General features: G+C 44.2%; 1 protein-coding gene across 1 annotated transcript; it reads right to left on the reverse strand.

Moving 5' to 3' along the window:
- Positions 1 to 1857: 1857 nt before the first annotated feature.
- ACADSB (acyl-CoA dehydrogenase short/branched chain) lies at positions 1858 to 15178 on the reverse strand (the record flags this gene model as incomplete). Its single annotated transcript, XM_084244877.1, has 8 exons — positions 1858 to 1928; positions 2920 to 3019; positions 4908 to 5045; positions 7994 to 8083; positions 11946 to 12038; positions 13446 to 13571; positions 14274 to 14444; positions 14975 to 15178. 8 exons carry the CDS (start codon positions 15176 to 15178, stop codon positions 1858 to 1860), a joined length of 993 nt encoding a protein of 330 aa, XP_084101003.1.
- Positions 15179 to 16147: the final 969 nt, after the last annotated feature.

Raw genomic sequence — 16147 nt, forward strand, 5'->3', positions numbered from 1 at the left:
ACGTAGAGGGTAAAGCCACACACACTCTTTGGTACATGTCAGAATGACACAGTGTTCACTCATGGAGGAAGGTGGGTCCGTGTATGTTAACTATAATGCTTCATTCATTTGCAGCTGTTCTTTGCGAATATGCACAAAAATATACAGTTAGAATTTTATCAATACTAAGTATGAATTCAAGGTGAAGACGTACCTGGGAGGTGATTTAGTGTAAGCTGGGACGAGAGGTTGACTGTTGTTTCAGGGGGTGTGATTCCATAGGAAGGAAGAAGTTGGGGTTCTTGTCACTGGAGTTGGCTTCTACTCCTAATCTGAAGTGCTCCTCTTTTAGACAGTCACAGAAATTGAAGGTGCCCATGCCCCTTTGAGGGCATGGCATCCCTCCCCAACTTCCCTTACCAGCTGGTTCCTTCTGTTCTGAAAGACTGAGACTTTTTCTGTCATGCCGAGACTTTTTCTCTTTTGATCTGAGGCCTAAATTTGCCTTTATTTCTTCCTAATATATCATTGTAATTCCTATCTTAATTGTATTTCTGTAATGCAGAATATTTAACTATGATTTGCATCAGAAATTATTCCAACCCAATAAACGTGAATGTGCAAAGCAAAAATTTACTTTAAAAAAATCAAGATCTTGTAACAGACATTATCTACATTAGAGAACTAAGCTACTTCCCATCGGACAGTAGCCATTCCTCTAAGCCGGGGCGTGAGCCTCAGAACACTGCTCGCCACCCCTAACCCACGCCCCTTTCCAGGAAACACAGCTCCTCTTCTCTGTGGCCACCTTCGGGGGGCTGAGTCATGTACCCCTTTGCAAGGGGTCTCTGCTCCTGAGACTGAAGAAGGGGCAGGAGTAGCCACACATTTTCTTGAGTTTTGTCTTTCTATAATTTGTGGAGTGGATTGATTTTTGCCTTCTGAGATGCCAACTATTTTTTTAATGTTTTATGTCTCAAAATGTGCTCCCCAAGCTGCACAGCCCCCTTCTGCAGAATCACTGAGAGCAAACATGATTTCTGAAGTGCTATTTATGATAAAGCCCGATAGCTAATTATGAGGAAACAGTATCAATTCCAACACAGAAAGAAATTGTATGGTTGAAAACCAGTACATGAGAGAAGGATATTATAATGCTGAATATATTCTGATGACTAACCCAACTTATTTAAAGTTTTTACTTGAAAACTAATGCAGAGACTTGTTTTTAAAATGATCTGCTGCAGCTACCACATGCATCTCCTCTACAGGTCAATTTTAGTAACAAATTATATTGCTTTCCTTTGTTAAAATAATGTTTTCTTCAATTGTATGAACTACAGAGTCATGTAATTGTATGACTCATAATTCCATGACTCATTTCTACTCATTCTCAGATATTTAGAAACAGAAATTTTAGATTTTTCTAAATAAATGTTTATCAGTTTCTACCTAGTGAAGCAACTTAGCACAGAATCTACCTGTTCCATGGAATCCCCCCATCACCGATGTTTCTTGGACCGGTGCTACTATAATAGGAATATAAAACAGCCATGTCTGTTAAGTAAAACCTCAAATTTTTCCAAATGCCGAAAGAGTGAAACATCTGTACACTTGGAAGGTAGAATGATGATACATTCACAACTTTTAAAAACAGCTTTGGAGAAAATAGGATGTATCTATTCCCACCTTTTAAAAAGTGATTTTCTGTGCTTATGCTAAGTAGACTGGAAAGAGAAAACAGAATTGGCCTACCCAGAATCTATGGCAAAGGGCTTCTATCAAATACTTCAAAGCTGTGGAGGTTTCCGCCCCCGTAAGGCACAATAGCTTCACATTTTGCACCAGTGACCTCAGGAAACGCTGACCTCAGGGAAGTCAGTATTCTGCATCTATGCGTTTTGCGATGCTGTTGAGCTGGATGTTTGAAGTTCCTTCGTATATTGTACCTTAAACGAAAGGGGGCGGAAGGAGCAATTAGGATGGCCCAAAGTCGAGAGCCTGCAGGGAAACAGCTCAGGTGCGTCAGCACAGCTTTTGCTGTGAACCATGACTAGTCACCAGCCGTGTCCCCGGGACAGGGTGCTATTTGGTTTGGTTCACAGATTTGGTTTGGTTCACAGATTTCTAGAATGAGTATTGGAGAGTGGAAGCTTTTTGTGTCTCGACTCAGTGGACAGCCAGGCTTGGCCTGAGGAACAGCAGCCCCGGGAGCGCCCGGGTGTCCACTCTCCTGTCTGCCTGTGGCGTGGCGGAGCCCCAGGGCTGACAGCCACTTAGCCTCTGGAATCAGACCGAGACACGTCAAAGAACGGCATTAAGCTACACTCATCAGAAATATTAACATATTTAGTAAGAGAAACATTAAGACAGTAAATTTGTTGTGATTTTGCTAAAAGGTCTTTCAAGGCATTTATAAAGGCAATTTGATGGTTTTAAAATGATACATGCGGGCCTCCCAGGTGGCGCAGCGGTTGAGCGCTGGGTTGCGAAGCTGCCCGCGGCCTCTGCGGCGCTGGTTCGATCCCCGGCTGCTCCCCGGCCACCGGAGGAGGGTCCCACATGGTGCGCAGACCTCTCCTGTCTCCCCGCTGCTCCCCTCAGCAGTGTACTTCAGTCCTTCTGCCTGCTCTGCTCCCCGCTCTGGCTCTGGTGAATTCTCTCACCCTCCCGCGCTTCTGACTGTACCCAGTGCATGTATAAACAAAACAAACAAACAAATATAATAAATAAATAAAAGCATGCCTCTATAAAAAAAAAATAAAAATAAAATAAAATAAAATAAAATGATACATGCACTTTTTTAAAGGGCGAAGAGGCCGAGAAGAAAGCCAGTAAACATACTGATGAGACTGAGACCGCCAATATGAAATCAAACAAATACACCCGCCCACACACCTAGAAGGGCAAAACGACATGAAATATAAAGCATCTGTTTACCGATCTTGGCATCCCGGAAGTATTTTTCCACAGGGTAATCTTTGCTGTAGCCGATGCCTCCCATCCACTCAACGCATTTACTCGTCGTGAATCCCGCGATCTACCAGAAATAAATAGCATGTCACACCGGGGCCACGGGGCTCACGCTCCCTACGGATCCGGAAGCAATAGTTTCAGCGATGCAGACTCACTGTTACTGGTGAGTGAAGCACTAAGGTTACTGTGTAAACTACAGCTGTCCCTTTAACTCCTTCATACCATTTACATAACATGTCCTAGTAGCTCACAAAGTCCCTGTTTTCTTAAGAAAACCGGGGCAGTGTAGACTCATACACTTGCTAACATGTACTATTTTTGCAGCAAATATTTTTCAAGAGCCTCCTTTATCTTGTGGTCCCGCCAGCCACCTGGGTGGGCAATGGTGGGGAGGGGCCCGGCCCTGCCCTTCTGGTGGAGGTGGTGGTTTGGAGAGACGAGGTTGTCCCAACAATCAGAACGTGAAAAGCCATGGGACAAACAAGGGCTGGATGGGGACTGCGAGGCCACGACAGCTTAGCTGAGGACACGTGGGGGTCCAGGGGAGAAGGGTCATCAACCTCGAGCAGCTGAGGGCTGGTGGGGCTGGTGGGACTGGGACCAGGGGATCTGGGCAGCTGCAGAAGAAGCCCAGGGAGGCAGAACCCTGGTGACTGAGCACTTGGAATACGCAATCCCCAAAGAGGCCACATGCTAGTCCCCAGACACTAAGCATGCAGGTCCCTTCCAGGGCAGTAGGGACCAGCAGGGCCGGTTAAGTTAGATTACATTGCGGTAGGAAGTGATCCTGGATAATCAGGGAAGGCCCTATGTCTTCAAGGACCCTGGCAAGGGAAAGGCAGCAGAGGGTAAGACTCAGAGAAGGTCACATGACCATGGAACAAGAAGCCTCCAGACGGCCAGCGCGTGCTCACTGTCAGCTTGGAGATAAAGGAAGGGGCGACGAGGCAGGGGATACATGTGACCTTGGGAAGCCATAGGAAAGCAGAAAAGGGAAGGAAGAGGGACTCTCTCCTGGGGACCCCCGAAGGGCAGTCTGCGGACCCCACTGACACGCGCTTCTGACTTCTGACCTCGGACCTGGGAGATGCTCAGACTATTGTTTTTGCTACTAAATTGCTGGTAACTTGTTAACAGCAGCCACAGAAATGAATATCAATGTTGATCCCTTGGCTGTGAGAAGCGGCTGAAGGGTTTTGAGTCGAGAGTTACATGAGCTCGTGGGCACCCTCAGGGGCACTGCGCTGCGAGCAGAAGGGGTCCCACGGGCGGTCAGTGAGGTGACTGTGGACGTCGGGTGAAGAAATGTTGCTGCTGGGCCAGATGGGCAGCAGTGGGCAGGGGAGAGTCACAAATCCAAGAGTTATCTGGGCAAAGGATCCTCAGGACTAGATGCGAGGCGGGAGGGGGAAGCAGGTGTCAGCGCCATGGGTGGAGCTCCCAGCTGGAACTCACGAGGCTGATGGCGATCACACTTGGGGACCGAAGAGGTTAAGTGAAGACACGGAAAGGATGAGACATGTGGGTGAGGGGGTGCGGCGGGGGAGGCAGCCGCCTGGTGATCAGGACACGTTCTCCGGCCAAGGTCTAACCCAGGGAAGGGCAGAGTGGGAAGATAGCCTTGGGGGCTTTTATTTATATCATCTCCCACAGCATCACCCAACCTGGAGCCATGGCCTTGCTGCTATCCTTCAGAGAAGGGTCCTCCGGGGGGTATGAGGGGTTTCCCACTGGAAGTGGGTGATTCCATTACTATTTAAGATCCAGTGAAAACACCGCGAGCGCAGAGAATGAAACTATGGCAGCTTTGCTTTTATGCTTTCACTTGTAGGAACTAGAAATTCCATGTTCTTTTCCTTGGAAAACTGCTCAACCAACTTTCCTAAGAGAAAAGGTTCATACATATCAGCTGGGAAAAAAGAGAGAATTGCAGGTTTTGCTTGTTTCTTTACCTCTGATGCATAATATTTGGCCATAGATGCTTCTTTAATGAACGGTCTCCCAGCTTCTAGGAGCCTCGCAGCGTTGTATGTCAGTAACCGGGCCGCTTCCAGCTGGGTGGCCACGTGAGCCACTTGGTGCTGAAGCCCCTGCAACAGTCAGACGCAAGCTAGAAAATCACAATTCCCAAAACAGCTCATCCTCCAAGCCCTGCCTGGACAGGGGTGAACAGACTCAAGTAACAACCCAAAGGAAATTCACATCTTTGTGAATTTGTAGAAATACTTTAAATCTGTGACCTAAAATGAAATACTACACAACTTGTAATGTTTTAGACACATTTCAAAGTTCATGGAATTCTTCACAGTTGTCAAGATGTAAAAGACAAATGTCACAAAATTAGGCTTAAAAATTTGACTGTTACATTTAATAATTACTTTCAACGCTTTTTAATGATCAAAACTGAGCTTAAACAAAGTCCCAGTGAAGTCAAAATTTGAATAGATTCTTTGTTTGCTTGAATTAAGAAAATGTAGCCTCAAGGCATTAAAACATATTAGCTGCAAAGTAATGACAGGATATTTGAAGCACCAATTCTTTCTTCAAGTAACTTTACTAAGGTGATTCATTGCCATAGCCATAAATAGGTACCAGTTTCTTTAGGGCTACAGAAAATAGAATAACTATCAAATAACCACCCTAAAGAAATTACTACCACTCTGAAATTTGAAAGGGTGATTAGACATACACTAAATCTTGGCCCAAGAAAGAAATGCATGGAATATGCGTATTAGCAGTTTGCAATTACAGACCATTTCCTAGAAGAAAAGGCATAGATAAGTGTAAGCATATGCTTGGGCAGATATATATATTTTACATGTGGGCATATTTTTTGGTGTCTGGTTCTATGAGTTTTAGGGGTGCAGCAGTGGTTTACGTCTGACAAATCATGGAGCATCTACTTACTACGACAAGTCTGGGCTACCGTCCGCTCACTGGGCTGAGCAAAGGAGACATCACACAAAGGAGACAGAACATTACGTCAGAACTCCTTGTTCTCAGGACATACATGGTCCAGCCAGGGACAGAAAATGAAATAATTATGACAATGTGGGATGAAAGTCCGGGAACACTTAAGGCAATGATTCATATTTTCTGCTAAAACTTAAAATGCTGCTGTTTCTATGTCTATAATACACCTGTAATCTACTCTCGATATACGGTGTGAGGGAAGGATCCAGTTTCATTTTCCCCATGAGGAAAGACTATTCTCACTCTGGGATCTGCAAGGCCATCTCCACCACCTATCAAATTTCCACACATGCAGGGGCTACTCCAGGCCCTTCTATTTTGTCTATTTATATGCAATACCACTGTTCTAGAAACTGGTTAAGGCTTGTGTTATGGAATGCAGAGCTTTCAATTATTTTTGAAGATGACATTCTGTTCAGTTTAACCTTCTCCATCCTTGTGGTTGACTCCAATGACCCAATCAGGCTCCACAAGAGGCAAAGGGGAGGGAGCCTGGCCCGACTGCTACCCTGTAAGCCTCACCACCCCTGGATACTGCCGCCCGACTGCATGTGAACACCGGCACAGAGAACATGTCCATGAATCTGCAGGATGGGCAACTGAAAGAAACCAGGGCTGAGAGGCCTGGTGCTACCTGCCCTGGGAGAGCTGCACACCAGCGGGGAGAGAGTGACGCATGCAGAGCAGCACCAACTTACTGTCATACGACAAAGCAGAAAAAACTCTCCTGACCCTGATCAAGGCTTCATATAGACATGAAAATTTAACAAGACTGCTTTTAAAAACCAAATTTCTGAAAGTTTTCATCACCCTTGCTGGCACCTTTAGAAACGTGCTGACTGTGTATCTGCGCGCTTGACTCCTCTCCCACACGGTATATACGGGAACACGGCTTCCGTGCACAAAGGAGATCAAAATCCTCCCTCAAAACTGCCCCCACATTCTGTCCCCTTTGCTGTGATCTACACAGGGGCTGGCTCGAGAAAGCACGCCAGCATAATGAATGAAAATGAGGCCACAAGCTGAGACAAAAAAAGCTGTAGTTTAGACACCTTGCTAGCTGTATGGCTTGGGACCTCCTCACTGTGTGCCTCAGTTTTCCATGTGTGAGACAGCAGGTGGACTGCTCTGCTCAGTCTTCCTGGACCTCAGAACTCACTGTGCACATGCGTGGCCTGGATTTTCTACCCACGTCCCTGTGTGTGTGCTCAGGACGCCCAGTCACCATCCCAGAACCCCAAAACAATGCAGCCTGTCACAGGCTGTGAGACACGGTTTGGAGCCAAGCTGCTGAAGGCCAGTTTCCCAACACGTTAATGACTTAGTCTGGATTTTTAGGTGATGTGCCTGGGAAGCTGCCACCCTCAGTGCTGCTAGCCTGGCAAGACCTCGCCAAGGGTAGGAAGCATGCACTGCCACCCAAGAGGCCCGACTGTCTGGGGAGCTGCGAGGAGCCATGTCACTGGACCAGGCAGCGCTTCCCAACATGCCCTGCAGAGAGCATCTCATCTGCACTGACTGCAGCCAACTGAGCCTTCTAGAAAACAGATGTGGCACTGAGGAGTCCCGGGGGCTCGGCTGGAGCAGAGACTCCTGCTCAGTGTTCGCATTTGCCGAGCGCACGTGAGCCTGGTCGTATGCCAAACATCATGCAGCCGCTGGACTCAAAAGCACCCTGGAGAGCAGGGAGGACTATGTTTATCTGACAGACCAGGCAGGGGCGCCAAGAGGTGAGTGGACGCACAAAGGCCTACAGCTAAGAAGCAGGGCAGGGGTCCAGGAAGCGTGACAGCCAACTGCAGGCCCTGGGCTCTGGAAGCAGCGAGGAGTCGGCCTGAAACACTCACCTGAGGTAAACTGGGTGGCACAGGCGTACCATGGAGCCCAGGAAGGTCACTACTGTGCCCATCAAGGTCAAGGTATCCCAAGCACATGCCCCAAGACCTATTCTTTCCTTCCCTGAATCTGCCCCATTAAAACGCCTGGGAGGGGACGCCCTCCCAGCCCTTCCTTCACAAGAAGGCAGCAGAGTCCAGCATGGTAGAGAGATACTAAGGTTACATACCTGGAAATCAAACAGTCTTTTGCCAAATTGTATCCTTTCTTTAACATATGGGATTGTGTAGTCAAAACAGCCTTGTGCCAGTCCCAGCATCTGTTAAAAAAAATCAGAATTCTTATTTTTATGCTTTCAATTATTAACGTTATAAATTCCTTTGAAGGCAAACTAAATAGTTAAGGTAGAGAAGGAAGCAAAGACACCACGCAGTGGGTGTGTGTCAATAACACACCTTTACCCACTGCATTTGTAGGATTTAACTCCTAGTAATTGGCAGAAGGGAGTGGATTCCCATGAATGAGAGTGTATTTAATTCTAGCCTGAGTAAATCTTCCAACCAGGTCACGCTCACAACTGTGCTACTTTTCAGGAAACTTCTTTAAGCTCTTATTTTCCAGGTAAAAAGTGAGTCACAGGTGGGGTGGACCTCTCCTGTCTCGCCCGCTGCTCCCCTCAGCAGTGTATTTCAGTAGATCAGGTGAATCCTCTCACCCACTGCACCTCTGGCCTACACCCAGTTCTTATACCAAAAAAAAAAAAAAAAAAAAAAAAGAGCCACAGAATTTTTGCTCAGAATCAGCTTCAATGACTATAGAATAGCTCTTTCTAGTCCTTCTAGAAGCCAAAAGTAGAAGGCTACTTTTTAACCTATCTAAAAAGTGCTTTGGTGGAAAGGGCATTAGGATCTAAGGGAGCAGGGTCCTAAGGGTTTCAACCCTGGCTGCACATTAGAATCATCTGGAAAACTTGGTAATAAAAAGTCCCGATGCTGGGACTGAATCCAAACCTTGGGAGTAGAGGGGTGAGAGAGGCCTGAGGCTTAGCATTTAAAACCTCCTTAGGACAATGGACACACAATTCTGGTCCAAATAGCCCTTTATACACTGAAGAGTAAACAGCCAGACTCTCAATGCTGACCAATCTCCATGTCTACGGAATGATTCACGCTTAGAAATGGGTTCTAATTAAAGAGCTTCTGCACAGCAAAAGAGACAATAAGAAAAACAAAGAGAAACCCCACTGACTGGGAGAACATTTTTGCACCCAACACTAATGATAAAGAACTGATCACAAAAATCTGCAAAGAGCTGATAAGACTCAACAACAACAAAGAAAATAACCCAGTCAAAAAATGGGCAGAAGAGCTAAAAAGAAACTTCTCTGAAGAGGAAATGCAAATGGCCAACAGGCATATGAAAAAATGTTCAACATCACTTGTCATCAGGGAAATGCAAATCAAAACTACCATGAGATACCATCTTACACCAGTGAGAATGGCACATATTAAAAAAACTAGCAACAACAAATGCTGGCGAGGGTGTGGAGAAAAAGGAACTCTCCTGCACTGTTGGTGGGAGTGCAAACTGGTCCAACCACTATGGAGAGCTGTGTGGAGATTTCTTGACCTACTAAACATAGAGCTTCCATATGATCCAGCAATTCCACGCCTAGGTATTTACCCAAAGGACACAGAAACATCAATTCCAAAGAGCACCTGCACCCCTATGTTTATAGCAGCGCTGTTTACAATAGCTAAGCTTTGGAAACAGCCCAAATGCCCAAAAATAGATGACTGGATCAAGAAGATGTGGTCCATATACACCATGGAATATTACTCAGCATTCAAAAAAGATAAACACATGCAATTTGCAGCAACATGGATGGCGCTGGAAGGGATCATGCTCAGCGAAATAAGCCAGAAAGAAAAAGAAAAATACCGGATGGTCTCACTCATAGCAGGAATCTAGAAAACTTAAATAAGGGACCAGGAAAATGAATAACTATAAGAAAGTGAAAATCAAAATCAACAAAAAACTATGAACCAGAGACACTTTTTGGGGGGTGGGGGGCGGGATTGGGGTCAGAATGGGGGGGGTTGCAATTGTATGGGGAATATAAAAATAAAATTTATTATAAAAAAAATAAACAATCATGCCTTGCCTTAAAAAAAAAAAAAGAAATGGGTTCTAAACTTCAATATTAGGCAGCCATTAAATCACTATCTAATTATGTCAAACTATGTAGGTTTTAGGAAAAGGGAAAAAAATCAATAGTTAAAGCTTTTGGAGAAAATACCCACAAACATCAATATTTCATTAGTGTTCATTCACATTTTCCTGTAACCTTTTATTCTGAACTTTCTGGAGAATAGAATATTATGCTAAAAATTAAAGAACAGAAGAAAAAACACTACCCAAAAGGCAAATTAAGAGTGAGGCAGTGACTCACTGCACTTCCAGCTATGAGCTAAGATGGTGTCACTACACCTTGTAGCTAAATTTCATCATGTGTTGATAATACACTGCTAGGACATGAAAACTGAACTGATCAGCTGCCAATCAAAACACGCTCTTCCACCTCATTTGTTTTCATGACAAATACAGAAAAACTAAGTTCTCTCTGACTGCAGAGTTTTGAAGCTGGTGCCTCCAGTTCACTGTTCTACGTGCCTCTTTCCCTACCAGGCACCCACAGCACTAACCAAGACACAGTAATCGCCTGACCTTAACTTTTAATTTGGTTATAACTGCGGAGCAAAGCCCGGGCTGTGCATTTTACTGCCAGAATATCTGTGTCATTCTATGTCTGCTGACAATGAAATCTAGCACTGCGGTCCTTAATGCCACGTGGGTGGCAGCTGAATCACACAGAAAACCTTCAGGAAGAACAAATAAGGGCTTCTTTTTACTAACAGTTCACCTAGCCTATGGGGAACAAAGTAAGAGCAGAAAGAAAAAAATCTACGGTGACACTACATTAAACTACTGCACTAGCTAACACATGGGACATCTTCAAAGTCTAAAAGCTATCATTTTTGGTTAGATATTTACTGGCTAAAAAGAAACAAATATATCCTACAACATGATACCGTATCTAACCTACAACACACTATAAAAATATAGTAGGCATTAAAAGAGGCAACCTTGGTAACCGAATAGTTCTCATCTTATACATGTATTTAACATCTTATACAAAATAACGCTATTATTTTCAAGTACCTCACACAAAATGGCCTGATTTTCACATGCAAAACACTGAACAATTCTTTTATTGTCTCCAGATTACAGACTCTGACTATATGGTATTTATTCTTTTTTTTTTTTTTTAATAAATTTTATTGTTATATTCCCCATACAATTGCAGCCCCCCATTCTGACCCCAATCCCTCCCCTCCCGCCCCCGCCCCCCTAAAAGTGTCTCTGGTTCATAGTTTTTTGTTGATTTTGATTTTCACTTTCTTATAGTTATTCATTTTCCTGGTCCCTTATTTAAGTTTTCTAGATTCCTGCTTATGGTATTTATTCTTAATTTTAAAAATTTCTCCCAGAATGACTTTCATGTTTTGAAAAGTTGATGTTTGAAAAAAATGCCAGATTTAATTTACAATGTATTTTAGAAAATTATCCATCCAGGCATTGGAGGATACTTTACTGTTCTCAAAGCAGGACAGTCACCACTCAGCCATTGTTTGCTTCTCAGGACATTATGTAATTGACCAAAGTGGCATTTTAAAGACATCTCAGAAGCCACGCCTTCCCCTCCTGGAAGGGAAGGGCACCACCTTGTGTTCACAAGTGGCCGCTATTCACTGGCTTTCTGGCACTTTTTTCTTTTTACATTTTCTTTTTTAAAGATTTATTTATTATTTATTTATGCATACAAGAGCTGGGGTACGGGCCAGAGATGTGGGGGGTGAGAGGATTGACCAGAGACAGAGTGGGGAACAGAACAGACAGACTGACGAAATACACTGCTGAGGGGAGCAGCGGGCACGACAGGAGAGGTCTGCTGCACCATGTGGGTTGCTCCCTGGCTGGCCAGGGATCGAACTCATGTTGCAGAGGCTGTGGACTGCTTCATAGTGCGGTGCTTAACCCCTTGTGCCACCAGGGAGGCCCCTTCTTACATTTTAATTGGCTGAGGCCATGGAAGAATCAAATGGCAAAATTTGACTAACCTGTGCAGCAATTCCTATTCTACCTTCATTAAGACTCCCTATGGCGTACTTGTACCCATGTCCAATCTGCCCCAGGATATTGGCTTCCGGAACCTGGAAAGAAAAATACGCAGTTATTTCTCAGTTGGATACATGCTTCATTCTGGTTATGTATTTTTTTTAAATAATTTATTGACATATATATCTATATCACTGTTCATTTTTTGACAATATTTGCTTTCTCCTCTCAGGTGTAGTCCCCATAGAATCCCACCACCCATTTACCCGTGCACCATCATCATTTTCCCATGTGCTCTTCCCTCCCTCGTTTTGATCCCTCTCCCTCACCCTCTCCTGCAGAATGTCTCTGTTTATTTTGTTTTGTTGTGTTTTTTATTATTATTTTTTCTCTGATCCCTTATTTGGGTCCTCTAAATTCCTCCTATTATGCATTCTTAAGTGTGCACATACTCCTAATTTGTGTGATATTATTACTGCAGGTAGTACTGATGAAAGCCCAAGGAAACTCTCTGCTAGTTCTCTGGGTCTCCCTCCAATGTGCCCCCTGAGTAGCTCTCAGAGGGACGGGCTCAGCACAGACATGTAGTGACTAAATGAATCTAGCAAAAAGGCCTCTCCTGCAATTCATCAGTAACATAGCAATTTTCCCCCAGTCTTACCTGCCTGCTGTAGTGTGAGGTAACCTACTAGAAATTAACAAAAACACCTATGAGTACTTGCTAAAGCAACAGCAGCAAAGCTTTCCTCCATTGAGATATCATCCCCATAAAAATCAAGTGAGGTGTGTGTGTACACGCGGGCACAAGAGAAAGGAGGAGAAAGGAGAGAAAAAACAAATTGCACAGTTCACTCATAGTTTTTAAACAAGAAGAAAAATACACTCAGCTTTACAATATAGGCAGTTAGGAGAGGGAGTGGGCAGAATGGGGGAAGCAGAAAGACAGCAGGGGCCAACTGGTGAGGCTCAAATGACCTCTCTAAAGACACCTGTGAGCACTCGCTCAGCGTGAGCAAAAAGATCAAATTCTAACAGGAGGAGGAGAAAACCCACCTCAAGCTGTCCCCTCCAGGGAAGTTGTGAAGCTCAGTGGGCCCCGCTGGTTGTTTTCCATTCTCCCTGTGCAACGTCGCCACCTTGTGGCCTGTGTTGTAGCAACATCACATTTCTTTGAAGCCCCATTTGGTGCATAAATACCAAGTTTATAATGCATAAAATTTTATAAAGGTTCACGAGTGTATAAATTATAATACATAAGTGGGATTCACCCTTGGCATTGTTCTGGAGGCCAGATGCTGGCAGGAATTTTCCACTCTTGGCCTCACTCTTGTGAAATGTATTGCACATTCAGCACCTCAAGCAAGAACCTATGAACATTGCCCAAGTTTTACAAAATGCTCTCCTGTGCATGCGCAGTATTTTGACACCTTTCGTGCACAGCTCTAGGGCCGTGCAAAGCTTCTTTCCCAGCAGCCTCTTAGCAGAAGTGCTGCTCTACCCACCTTGACATTTTCAAATGTGAGCGGGCAGGTGGAAGAGGCTCTGATCCCCATTTTGTTCTCTGGTTTTCCTATTTGAAGGCCTTCAGTATCTCGGTCGACTATGAAGCAGGTAATTCCTTTATACCCCTACAAAGGAGACTCAGAATGTTGTTTCCACTTGGATCGATGAGATTCCTTGTTTCCAGAGAGTTTTTCAAAGTCAACAGAGAACTGAAAATGGATTTTAATGATAACTACTAATGGACGCAGACCCACAAACGTGTCTGCATTACCCAACGAGAGTCATCAGAGGATGTGAAGTTCACAACCAACAACATGGCCATTCCTTACATTGTCAGAAACCACCATGGCTAGAAAAATGCTACTTACTATAAGATCATGAGAACTCCACCTTTTAAATTTTCTTTAATATGTTAAAGTTTTAAAATTTAATTCAATTAAATGCTACATTAGAGAAAAGACAAAGACAAATAATAAAATGTATTTTACCCTATTTCCAACTGAATACAATATTCTTTAAACACAAGCATAAAGTGGTACTTAAAGTCTTCATTATTAAACAGAAAATTTGAAATTCTACAAAATTAAAGACTAGTTCCCTACATGTCACATTAAGAAATAATTTTAAAAGGTCTTCCAGGTAATTAACTAATTAATTAATTAATTAAAAGGTCTTCTAGGTAATATTTAGGAGATTTAGTAAAAAAAGAGGATGAAAAGATCTTAATTTTCTAACATTTTCAGTACTGAGAATGAAAAATTTAAGACTAAGTCCTAAAAAGGGATAAGAAGAGATGAGGGGGACAGAGAGGGGCTTTGCAGACTCACAGCGGCAGGGTCCACGTTGGCCATGACCAGGAAGAGGTCTGCGTACTCGGCGCTGCTGATCCACATCTTGGACCCATTGATGATGTAATAATTCCCCTTTTTATCAGCTCTGGTCTTCAAAGCAAATGGGTCGCTACCTGCGCTAGCTTCGGTAAGGCAGAAGCTTCCTATCTACATGTGTGAGGAAAACAATTCCAAGTTAATCTCAGTGTAACACTGAATGACACACTGCTAGGCCAAAATATTTGTCAATCAAATGTTTAGTTATTTTTAAAAGCCTGCGCTTATCGCCACAGTAATGGTATTTCGACAGTCTTAATTTCCAAAAATAGATGCTACTATTTGTCTGCCAGGTTTAAGGACTTAAGTACTCAATGTTAAGTTTAATTAAATTGATTCTAATAATTGAGTAGAAGATACCTCCACTTAAAGGAAACTAGCAACCATGGTGTTAGAAAGATAATGGGGACAGAAAAATTATCTTCTTGTCTGGTGATTATTCTGTAAATTTCTGAGTGGCAAATGAGAGATAGAATGTACTTTTCTAGAAGCATCTGTATACTGTACTGGGCATTGCTTGCTGAGTTAATGTTGCTCCATGGGGCCCTGGGGCGCAGAGTCAGCTTACGGCTACTTTCCTCCTGAAAATACGCCAGGTTTAGAAAAGATCAGATCCGCTCCAACAGCTCCTCTCAACTCACCGTTCCCGTGGCCAGCTTTGGCAGGTAGGCAGCCTTCTGCTCCTGGCTTCCGTGTTTTCTGAACAGCGTGTTGATGATCGTGTTCTGGATGTCACAGATCAAGGCCACGGAGGCGTCCACCTTGGCCAACTCCTCTATCACCAGGATAGAGGAGAAAAAGGAAGCTCCAGTGCCTCCGTATTTTGTGCTGATTTCAATACCCATCAACTAAAGGAAACAAGAGAACAGGCTAAGAAAGCAATTTCCAGATGGGCCCATTTCTTGAAGAACAAGTTCCAAAAATCGTAACTATGTAAGTTCTTAATTTTGGAATTGTCTATGTATATTTTCTTTTCATTCGGTATGGCTATTTTACTATGTTAGAAGGAACAAAAAAACCTATTATAGAAACAATGACTATTTGAACAAGATGAAGGGACAAGCTGTGGACACTCAGCAAATCTGTGTCGACGGCATGACTCCCTAGAAACATGCCAGGAGCTGTCAGGACCACAGTTCAGGACAAGGACGCCTCTGCCTGCAGGGGACTTCCATGCTCATGTGGTAAAGGAATCACCAACTTGGGGGGTGGGGGGCAGTTACACACTGGAACTGTTTGTTTCTTTGTGGGAATCTAAAGTGCTCTGAAGGACAACGGAATAATGAGAACATATCTTACGTAATATAAATACATTCTGATGACTCATTGCTAAGAACTGCTGTTGCTGGCCAACACCAGAGTGGTGTTTGGGGTGGTTTTTCAACACACTCCCCTTTATACTGATTTCAGTGTAATATGGAAACTGGAGGAAGGTACCTCCTCCTTAGTAAGAAGGTCGCGGCTTTCACGTGGCACAATCTCTTCTATCATGGCTCCTCTACCTCTGCTCTCTCAGCCCAGATAAGGGGCGGCTGCTCTGGGGCTGTTTCAGCATGTCTGAGTGGCCAGCAGGCACCACGATGGTATCTCCTACCAGCACACTAGACATGGCCCGGGCACCCGGTGAAGCCAAAGGCTGGCGCAGTCTCGGCAGTAACTGAGCATTCAAAGGCCACTGAGGCTGCAGCGTGAGGGCTGCCTGGCCCTCCAGCCTTAATTGCCCTCCTCTCAGAAAAAGAAGGGTGTGTTTGTGTGTGCTTCAGCCCAGCACTGTCAACAGGTCAGGGCCACGCTTCCTGCTTCCTCTCCGCCTT

Source organism: Talpa europaea (genome assembly GCF_964194135.1).
Source record: "Talpa europaea genome assembly, chromosome: 10".
Lineage (NCBI taxonomy): Eukaryota > Metazoa > Chordata > Mammalia > Eulipotyphla > Talpidae > Talpa > Talpa europaea.